General features: G+C 42.9%; 1 protein-coding gene across 2 annotated transcripts; it reads right to left on the bottom strand.

The window, feature by feature from the left end:
- Nucleotides 1–6: 6 nt before the first annotated feature.
- LOC116377602 (neuron navigator 3-like) lies at nt 7–11,205 on the bottom strand. Of its 2 annotated transcripts, XM_031839270.1 has the most exons (6): nt 9,421–11,205; nt 7,537–7,758; nt 7,058–7,110; nt 5,719–5,742; nt 4,547–4,570; nt 7–4,389 (listed from the first exon to the last, which is right to left on the bottom strand). In XM_031839270.1, the coding sequence occupies exons 1-6, from the start codon at nt 9,755–9,757 to the stop codon at nt 4,258–4,260; spliced, it is 792 nt and encodes a 263-aa protein (XP_031695130.1). In that variant the 5' UTR covers nt 9,758–11,205; the 3' UTR covers nt 7–4,257. The 2 variants fall into 2 exon arrangements, with proteins under 2 accessions (XP_031695130.1, XP_031695131.1); XM_031839271.1 differs by lacking the exon at nt 4,547–4,570.
- Nucleotides 11,206–11,211: the final 6 nt, after the last annotated feature.

Genomic DNA, 11,211 nt, shown 5'->3' on the forward strand with positions numbered 1-11,211 from the left:
CATCTCTTTCCAACTCCACCTGTGAGCTCCGACTCAACAGCCCCCCCACCCGCCCACCTGTCCGCCACAGAGGGGGCGCCGATCAAACTCTGACGTGTCCCGTGGCTGAACTGTCTGTCCTGCTCATGGGGCCTGGCCCCGGCTGACACACTTGTGTGCCGGACCCCCTGTTTTTAGGACCGCCGTGCCGATCCTGGGGTCTGGGGTAGAGGTTGACGGTGGGCCAAACCAGTGAACTGGATGAAGAGAAGTCTTTTGGGGCTAGAGTTGCCAGACGACATCACAAGGAGGACAGTCACGACTACAGCGGTCCAAGCCAGCACCTGCTGCTGGGCTACCTTCTCTAAACACTACAGCATAAAGGGGAGGTGACGAATGGGAGGGAGGGAAGGGGATGATAAGGGAGAATACGGCCAATATAGGGAGGAATAATAACGGAATAGAGAGTGATAGGGAGGGGGAACCTTTCCTGGCTGAGCAGAAAGGGAGAGGCGACAAGGTTAGGGTGACACAGTGACGGGTGAGTAGAAAGAGGAAGGGGGATTTGAGAGGGGGGGGGAGGGGTTCCTGTGTAAACTCTTAAACCAGAGTTAATGTCAGTCGAGGCAGGAAAACGTATCCCATCCACCGGCTGAAAGGTGGTACAATACTTCACCAGTTTGGCAGCATTTGCTCTTCTTAATCCCTTTGACAGGATGTTGGTTTTACTAATTCTGCTCCATTTTGATCAAATAATACCAAAAACAAACACGCGGTTAATTAAAAACGACATGTGTGGGGTGTTCTTAATCCAGCGTGACTGCGCGGCAGCAAATATGTTTTTAATGTGAGAGTCGGCATGCGTGACCGAGGGCATTGACACCTCCCCTAAAATTCTATTCAAGATCCAAATTCAATTTCCTGCACAAAAGAAACCCAGAAAATGATAATAATTATAATGATGTATGCAGTAGCACAGCAGAAGCCAAGATCAGATGACCTCAATCATGGAAAAATCTCCTCTGTGTCTCTCTGATGAAAAGAGAGGAGAGGAAATTAAAATGCATTCAGCCAATGCAGGACGACACAATGCAGGCAACTGTTTTGCAAATCGCTTCCCCACAAATAAAACCCCTCTCACTAACCTTAAAATATACATTTTTACTTCATCATTTTTGGGGATTTTTATGGCTAAACTCCTAAGGTTCCTCTTCTGATTGACAAAAGATATTTGGATGATTGACGCACTTTCTAAAATCACAAGTTAAGGTCAAATATCCATTAAATTGAGGTCACAACCAAATTGAAATGCCCTTATAGTATACACACCATATTAAAGGATAAATGGCGAAGAAATTAGTGCTACAAGGAAGCAAGGTATCCTCAAAATACTGTTTCAAAATGACAAAAAAAAAAAGGTTCTGTCTTTTTCAACATTTTGGAAATACCAGTCTCTCTTTCTGTGGCCACAATACGAAACACCCACCAATGTGTAGGTTTCCTGTACATTTCCATGTATTTCTACATGCGTTCCAGGAATATACACGATTAAGCGACGTCTCTTGCACACGGCACAGTGAGCGTTTCGTTTTGGACCGTGGGTGGGCGGCATGTCGGGGCTGCTAAGGCTGACGTATCCTTGTCGGGTCACACTCCCCATTGAGAGGATAACACAAGCTCATAGCACCATCGACTCACTGCTCTGTCATGTGGATACAGTGTGATGCAGCTCCAGTACAACACCAGGGATGTTGGTTTTTTTCACTTTTTTTTTTTTTTTTTTAAATCCCAAGCCTCTAAAATGAGAGTGGGAGATGTAAAGCACATGTGGGTGTTTGCATATGGCTTGGCACAGTTCGGCTTTTTCCACTGCCGTTTTATATGCTAAGCGACCCTGTTAATGGCCACTGAACATCAACACATACAGTATGTACTGTATATGGTTTTAAATGTTTTTTTGCTGCACAAAGCCACGGCAACATACGGTAAAAAAAATATACTAATTTGGATAATTTGGCCCCTGCAAAGTGTAAAAATGTTTCTTCTCACCCAGCCATACTTGATAAGTTCTTGACTGTTTTTTTTTCCTGCTTCATATTGTTGCAGCATCTCCTTCTCGCTGCAGGGTGATCACAATCCTATCAGTAGCTTTTGAAACCAGCTAGTGTCAAATACTGTACGCGATGATGCCGCATCATCAGGCGCTTACTGAACCATGCTAAACTGTAAAGAAACTGTGAGAATTCTCTGTTTGCAATGTACACATAAAATGTGGGCGCGAGCCACCCACTAATACAGCTGTGGTATCGACCGGCGACGGGGAATTGTCTCTACTTTAATCCGAGGCTCCAAAGTGGCTTCACTGCTGGTGTCCCGAGGTGATGACATGTGTTAATGTGACCTGTAAATGTGCCACACTGTTAAGTAAAGCCTAAGCTGAGTGGACGCTGTCGCATGTGTGAGTCATGCTGGCGACACTGCCAAACACGGTGTTGGGCAAGCGACTTGAAAAATACATATTACATTTTTCTTATTACTGTACTAACTCCTCAACAGCAAAAGTCATTTTTTTGCATCACTCGTTAACGTTAGGTAACTTTAGTTTTGTTACGCAGCCAAGCGCCGTCACAGGTGCATTTAATTAAACAACTCTAAGGCTGTCACATGGCAAAATATTATTTAAGTTATATGATAATAAGTATGAAGTGGTTTTATGTGTATTAAAAATGTGTATGAATAGAAAATGAGTCATTATGGTTTAAAAGCAGTCAATCTATGTTTTGGTGGTATTTGCTGACCGTCAACAGCTAGCTTAACTTTAGCCCCAATGACTACGCAGGACAAGCGTATAACGGTACCAAGCTAGATAAAAGCCACAATATGTAAACAACACAACTTTGGAGTTAGCAGTAGCATTTCTCTTCTTTTGGTAGAAGGTTAGTAGCCTCCCCACAACTTGTGAACCTGTGTCAAGCTAACGCGTACATGACCAGTTTGTCAAGCCATCAACTAAACTATAATACCAAGTCCTTTGCTACGCTAGGTACAAGGTGCTCCTGCTCTGGAGGTGGAGGGTCGGAGAGCAGAGGTCGGACTCATGATAGATAATTAGCAATGCCAACATTAGCAGCTATTGCAACGAGCAATCGTTATTATAGTTAAAAAGTGCAAACAGTCAAAGTTGTCTTTATTATGCTTGATGCAGCGAAGCTGCAAAGATGATGCTGAATGAGTCCCAATTGTCATCCATCCCCGTGACAGCAAGTGGACTTTTAAGATGTGAAAACGAGTGGATTCGCTATGCTAATCAGCAAGTGAGGAATAACAGAAAACCTGGATGTATCCAAACAACTGTCTTCTCAAGGAGGACGGATTATATGCGTCACGGCCAGGCACAGGGGAGAGGGCTATCGGGTGACGTTAAGGAGTTAAGTTTTGTTTAACTTAAGAGTTAAATGTTGAACTAACTTTAACCTGTTAACAGCAATTAGCTGTAAAATCAGTGACAGTCACCCGTAAACAGACTTTGATATCTAAAATCGGTGGAGTTCCCATTTCAGGGTATTCAAATGTGAAGCTTCATCTATCAAGTCATTGCACATGACCCAAACAAACCAGTAGTGTTCCGACTGTCCCTACAGAACTCTTTCACAAAGGCATGTCTCCCTCTTCCATTCGGCAACTTTCCCTGCTGTTTAGCCTTCAGTTTCAGCTCGGCACAACTTTGTGATCAAAGCGTCAGACCGAAGCGAAGACCCCCTCTGCCTCCACGCTTGATCAGTGAGGGTGGAGCGGCTGAGCTGAGTCGGGAGCTGAAGTTTGTCGATCTATCAGCACAAAGACAGGCTCCGTCTGGGGGTTGGAGGTCTCTGCATCTTGCTCTTGTTTCACCCACGCGTGACGTCTAGATTCACTTATCCTTGTCTCCCCCGTTCTCTCTCCTGCGCCAGCCTATCTCTTATTTGATTCTTCCTGCTCGGTTGAATCTGGGCGAGGCTCCTGTTCTCACTGAAAACCCCCCGCCGGCTGAGACAAAGGCAAGGAGGCAATCCTAGCTGTGCCGCAGGTACACAAACACGCACAAGAAAACATCCCATCTTAAGGACAAGCACACAAAAAACACACACTAAAAATCAAACAAGCAAAAGCCTAAATACAAGCACCTGGCTTCAAAAACAGAGATAAGAAATTAGTGGGCGTCTGAAAGATTTACAGTATATTCCTTCCAGGCCTTTGATAGGCAACGCTCCCAACAAAAAGCTCTCCGACAGAGGTTTGTCATGCAAATGAGCCAGCTGTTCTGACGGCGTGTTCTGAAGTAAACAAACTCACGTTGGTAGACAGCTGAGACGTCAGGGTCGCCACCTTCTCCTGAGAGGCGTCCAGCTCCCGACGCAGCTTTCTGATTTGCTGTTTGGGGGGGAAGAGAGAGCAAAGAGGCGTAGTTAGCGCTGCTGAACTTTGAACTGTGCAACTCCCGTGCTGATAACTTTGGTGTAAAAACTGTGCAGTAACTGTGCAAAAAAGACACTGGGGTAAAGTGTGAACACAAAGTGTGGGGGATTACCGTGGAATTTTGGACTGTTTGGCCCTTGATTGAAAAGAGAAGAGTAAATATTAACACTATGTTGCATGCCTCCATTAAACAGCATGTACTGACATGGCTGGAGAGACAGAGGTTATCACAAGCCACAGCACTGGTTTTCTCAAGGTAACACTTTGAGCAGCGCAGCAGGAGAAAGAATTCCTGACCTGGGTCAAAAAACATTTGCAAATACCTGATATTGTTTCTTACATAATAAGATAAGTACCAAATGTGTCAGTTTACCAAAGTGGACGACACAAGGACAACGAAGTTTTGGTTTCTTTCACAAGTTCCAAATTGTTGTCAATATCAGAATTTTGGATCACTGTTTGTCTGTTTTTTGGATATAATCCATATGACTAAAGACATGTTTCCCACTCCTTTCCAACACATTGAAAGTTTTGACATTTTAGGAGGATTTTCGATTTTTCCTCGTTTGAGAATTCTCCAAAAAATACCAAGCGAGTCCCTTGTATGATTTCTTTTCATTGCCGTTACTCATCCCCAATGCCAAAGCTGCGTAGCCAAGTTGCTGTTGTGCCAACATGACAGCAAATGTCTCAAATAAATGATGATAAATTGGAGTCATGTGCAGGTCACCTGTCTCAGGGTCTGAAAGTGGAAAATGTCAAATGTTGATGTGAAGGAAGGAAAAAAGAACCAGGATCGTGGGACTGCACTGTGACTGAGCATTATTGACGGTTTGTACCTCATGAGCTCTCCTCAAATGCTAAACTCCACCCATCTGGCAGGGTTGAAACCAACACCACAGTGTATTTGCCAATTTAGTTTGATCCAAACTTTATCCACCATCACCGTTAACATATTTATGTGATTTCTGGCTCAAAATATTCATCAACAATAGGCCAAATTTAGTCGAACAAATATCACTGTTTGTGCTTTGATTAGACATAGACAGACCCTCTCTGATATAGACGCAGTGTAACAGAAAAACACAAACGTAAAGAGGTGTAGATGTAGAAAAACTCCTGAAGGGCATAATCAAAACTAAATAAGATAAACTCCTTTGTTCTTCCTCACAGCTGCCTTTGAGGTCCGCATCTGCAGAGCAAGGTGTGAGTGTCTGAATGTGAAGCAGGAAGGTGCTAAGGAGAAGCGGACATGCAGACGGATGGATTATTACCCATCCTTACCTCTGAGTGTGCTTTCTCCTCTGTCTGTAAGGAAGAAAAATGAAAACGATTATTGGCTCCGCGAGGTGTGTTTAATCAAGCATCTTTCAAAGAGTAAATGGCATTTTAATGTCAACGAAGAGAAGTTATGAAATGGCCAAAACATAGCAGAAGAGAATTAAACCCAACTTCAAATGAAATGAGATTAAAATAACAGAAAATAATCTCCATCATCCTTCCAGCACTTTCCTCTGCAACCTGCGAGTGCAATTGGAAACATTTGTCCACCTAAAAACAAATCTGTTGACTGGAACGCTGCCTGTGCTATTTGAAAACCCAACACTTGTCCGGAGTCTTATCTGCCAAAGTTAAATGAGAAGCATGCAGTGATGGAAGGTTCTTTTTTTGGGCTCTACGGACACAGAAGGGACGAGATAGAAATAACGGAAGAAAGTGTATGTGAGATATAATGCATCACTGGGAACAAATGTGCGGTCACATTTAAAAAAATCTGGCTTCAAATGTGCACCAATAATGGAGCACAGGCAGTGCAGCTCTACACCTGCACTAACTTTTTTGGGCAGGGAAACAAGTTGTAAACACAACACTGACACGTTATATAAAGGTTTTACGGCAAACTTGTTGCATATTTACACATTTCACAGAAGCTAACCAACATTAGCATTTATTTGGAGTTGTGTGTCTGGCCACCAGTGCTTCATTTACTTTCCTTTTCCTGTTATGGTCTCCATTTGAGGGAAATATCTGTCTTTTTGGCTGCTAAATGCTCCACTTTTTCACAAGCTCGTCACCAACCTTGCTGTTTGGTGCTACGCCAAAACAATAAAACTGCTGGTTGGAAAACCAAACCAATGAGCGGAAAGAGGCTAAAACTCCACAGAGGTGAGTGGAACTATCAAGTTGGATTGCTATTCAATCTGTGTTTGTCTCTACAAACTCGTTAAAATGCTAATATAAAAGTAGTGATTGGAGCAGCTTTGACGTGTTTTTACATCAGGGGTCTATTTGATATGAATTGCCAATTTTCCCCCAAAATTTTCAGGAATCAGTGCACCATATCAACATTATACAAGCACGGTGCTATCATTATGAAAACATCCACATCCAACCCTACCAACCTTCAACCTTCTGCTTAGAAGGCAACGAGTACTAGCCAATCAGAGGCAGAGCAGGGCGGGTCTTTGCGGAATGCTGGAGCAATTGGTTAAGCTAGTGACACCTAAGGTTGCCTACTTCTAGTTTACATCATGCTTTACTAGTTTTACATATACAGCACCTGACTTTAACTCTAGCTCTGAAAGCTGTACCTTTAGGAAAGAGAAGTTGGCCGGCTACTTACCGCAGAGTACAATGAAGACGTGCTGGAGACCAGAGACAATGAAGAGCCATGGACTGTAAGCACATATGGAGAGTAATGAGTGACAAAAGTAATTAAAACAGGAATTAACCATATAATATTCTAACCTTTTATATTAAATCTGACCAGGAGTCAGTTCTGTAATTGCTTATTTATGTATTTATTATAGCTGACTCAATAGCTATGGTAAGTCATTCAGATGATGTGCTCAGTTATACTAAGTGAGTGAGGCAGTGAAAAAAAAACATGATTTAGCATGTTAAAAAGCTGACCTCTATATGAATGCAATCACAGCCTCTTACATCTCTCACAAAAAAAGATCAGAACAGAGTGAGCTATCAGCTAAGAGCTCATTAAATCTGGTATTTAAGTCCTTGGTGACTGATGGGACTTTGCTTTGCTGAATGTGGCCCTTAAATTATCTATAATTTCGAGAGAGCACGTTCGAGAGTGTGTCCTACCTTCGTCGGTGCTGTCCCTGAAGGAGCCGGAGCGGCTGATGCCCCGTGGGCGGTCCTCCAGGGAGGTTGCACTGCCACCCAGTGGATGGCCCTCCCCGTACAGGTCAAAGGAGTCATGGGCAGGGATGCTGTTGGAGCGGCTCATGCTGGTGCTGCCTGGTGGCAGGTTATACTGGCTGATGTTGGTGGGGCTCACTGCACGGAGGGCAAAAACACCAAGATCTGTGTTGATTATATTTTCCAATCGTTACATTTGTGCATGTGTAAAACTCATCAGTGATCAACTATTCATGCATGAAATAAGAACATATATACAGCTGGATATGATCGAAGAATGCTGCAGATGTGTCATGAATTAGATATTCTTAAGCACAGCATGAAACAGTTGTGAAAAATTCTCCTTTGATTGTATTACTCACTTGACTGATTTATTTTTCACCATTTAGTTTGTTTGTGTCTCGCTTTAAGTTGGCATAAAATGAAGAAGCATTCTGGGCCATTAGTAATGGCTGGTGGCAAGTTGTACAGGCTATCACAGACTCTTGGCTGTGAGAAATTACATCATATTAACACATGAAAATAACTGGGAGCAAATAAAAAAAACGGAGATTCCCTGCCTATGGACATGTTGTAACTCTGATCTATTCCAGATGTGCTACAGTGAGTTTGTTCCTGTAGACCAGGGGTGTCAAACTCATTTTCACTCCGGGCCACATCAGCATCACGGTCGTCCTCAAAGGGCCGGTTGTAACTGTAAGACTGTATAACTGTAACTACTCCTAACATATTGTTAAATAACTGTCTCTGCATTTGATTATTGTTTATTCAAGTGTAAAAATATTGTACATGCAGTTATATGAATGTAAAATGATATTTAAGCACATTTCTGTTATTATAACATAAATAATTTTAATTTAGGGTTAAGAAACCCACATTACTCTATCAAAGATCAAACTTTTAAAGAAAATAACAAAGACAAATATCATCAAACACAAGTTATTACATTAACTTTGTTCAAAGCTATTTTTGTCACCTCTCTGCATCACTAATGTCCCTCCCTGCCGTCGTCCCATGCATGGCAGCTACATCCAAGAGCTCCTCACTGACAGTCAAGTCTGCCTTGAGACTCTTACAAACATTGATAGATGATGTATCTCGTCTCTTAGCTAGCTGTGTTAGATTGCTGCTAGTTGATGAACTCGGCCTGCGATGGTGTTTCTTCACAAACTGACATTTGTAAAAGTCTGTCTCTGGTCGGAGCACACCTGCTCACATACCTTTAGCATGCACTGGGCTGTAGCTTTTGTAAATATATTCTGCTGTGATTGCAGTCTGCCTTTTAATTCTTGGACAATTTTATGTTTTTCTTGGAGGCTAAATTTAGCTCCGTGTTTGGTGTCAAAATGCCAACGTGAATTGTATCCTTCATCACCGACACGCATCATAACACAGAAGACAGACCCGTTTTTCTCCCTGAAGCACAGACATGTAATCGCTTTCCCATCTTAAATTACATCTTCTTCCCTCTGCATCAATTTTTCTCTTCGTAGACATTTTGGGATTATTTGTCGATCTTTTTCAACTCAATCACTTGTTGGAAAACCGCTTTACGGGCTGTTCCCTCTCCTGTCCACCTGTTGTGATAGTTTTAATGTCGGTACACAGACAACATGCTATCTCATAATTTCAAATTTCTATCTCATAATTTCGACCATGGGGATATTTTCATTTTCAAGTCTAACTTAATTTTTTTTTTCCAAAATTAAAAAAAACAAAAAAATTTTTTTTTTTTTTTGCTGGTGGATTTGCGGGCCACATAAAATGACGTGGCAGGCCGTATTCGGCCCGCGGGCCTTGAGTTTGACACATGTGCTGTAGACTTACGCAGGTTGGAGTAGTGGTATTTTCCAGTGTTCGTGCAGGAAGCTCCCGGAGGAGACAGTGGGGACTGGCTGCCTGTGTCCTGAAGTCCCCCTGTTGAATGGGACCTCAACCACTCCTTCCCTTCCTCATGGGACGTCTGCCGGGAGGACGGAGGGTACCTGAATCCCACAAAGACACAGTAAGCACGAGGCAAATAGAGACGTATTTGAAAGTCCAAGCAGTGGATTTCTGTGGTGATGAAATGAGTGCAGAGCTGCATAATAGAAGCATGTGAGCAGATGGAGAAAAAACAACAACAACCATGCAGCCACACACGCAGATGCTTACATGCATACATCTACACACATTTAGTCGTTTATACACGCAGTGCGCCAAAGCTGCCAAACACACTGACACTGCCGTTCATCTCTTCTCTCCCCAGCTCCAAAGTGGCTCAGCAACAGAAGGCCCCCTTATCGCCGGCGTGACAATCGGCCATATTTAATCCTCTGAGGATGATAATTGAGTTTTGCACTCATCCCTTTTCAGAGCCCGCTTCCTTCTGACGCCCCCATTACTACGCTTGTCACATCTGACCCTGCTCCGGTCCCCCACGCCTGTGCTTTGCATTCCTCCCCCAGCGGGGATTGGGTGTCTGAGAGTACAGCAGCGTTCGACGCTGGTGTTGAAAGGGAGCAGACTGAAATATCCAAGGGTCAGTGTTTGACACAGTATACTTGCAAAATGCCCATAAGCGGGACTAAACATGCTGAGTGATATGACTAAAGGGGTCAATTACTCGTCTAAGCTGCTCTTGTAGGAAATCTAAAGATCAGGCAAAAAAAATGCTGCCTGGTTTAAGATGTGAACAGATGGCCGTAAAAAAAACTGTTGAGAAGAAAACACTGCAGTCTATACTGAACATCCCAACCAACAGGGATAAAGTGTAGAATAAGATCAGAGGCTTTTAGGCCAAAAAAGAGTGTCAACACCAAATGCCATCGAAATGAAAGAATGGTTTGAAACGAGCAGGCCCCATTCAACCCCTCTGCAGCACTGCTGTATAATTGGCTAGAGAGGTCGTTCCCTGCAGAGGTTGTGCCACTGTGATGAATGGGTTATGGTATTTCTGTCTGAGTCTCTTTAGTCCCAGCTCAAATCAAAGTATCCATTCTACTTCTGCCCCTTCGGCTAGCACTGCAAATGTTATCAGGAGGTTTGGGGCCATATTAGGGAGCTGAGGAAGAACTGCTCCGTCATGGCGGCTGCGCTTGCCGCATTTCTAAATGATGGCAATCGGATGAAGACGCACACAGAGAAGCAGACATACAAACGGAGGGACTTAGGCAGCATTTACACTGCATCAGAAGATTTCGCCCCTCTTAAAGAGAGTTATAATCTAATTTGGACTTCAGGATCTGTGGTAAAAAATCTGATCCTGACACATGAGAAAGCATTTTCTGGAGGTGAAACAATAGGTTAAAATGTTAGACTTCATTAGGGTTTGGGTTGACACTTCAGTCAAGTCAAACACTATTACTGGGTACACAAGTTGACCAAAGCAAGTTGGAAAATATTAAATATTATATTTTCCTCTCTGTGCATTACGTAAGGCATTCTCAAAATCCACAGCTAATCTGATTTGTGCAGGAATGTAGTACTGCAGTGTAAATGCTGCAAAAGACAATCACAAAATTTGTTAACCTGTAGTTCCCAACCTTTTTTCTCAATTATAGATAACTTTAAGCTAAATATTTTAACCGTATATTCATTACTTTAAGCTAAATATTTTACCTGTTTATTCATTACTTT

This window comes from Anarrhichthys ocellatus, unplaced genomic scaffold, assembly GCF_004355925.1.
Source record: "Anarrhichthys ocellatus isolate YVR2014 unplaced genomic scaffold, GSC_Weel_1.0 scaffold1444, whole genome shotgun sequence".
Taxonomy (NCBI): domain Eukaryota; kingdom Metazoa; phylum Chordata; class Actinopteri; order Perciformes; family Anarhichadidae; genus Anarrhichthys; species Anarrhichthys ocellatus.

What these genes read in the sequence shown, in the direction of transcription:
- LOC116377602 (XM_031839270.1), bottom strand. Translation starts at nt 9,757, where the DNA reads ATGTATGCATGTAAGCATCTGCGTGTGTGGCTGCATGGTTGTTGTTGT. An exon ending in ATACCACTACTCCAACCTGC is followed by an intron (nt 7,759 to 9,420) that starts GTAAGTCTACAG and finishes TAATCAACACAG; the next exon opens with ATCTTGGTGTTTTTGCCCTC. An exon ending in CAGGGACAGCACCGACGAAG is followed by an intron (nt 7,111 to 7,536) that starts GTAGGACACACT and finishes ATGTGCTTACAG; the next exon opens with TCCATGGCTCTTCATTGTCT.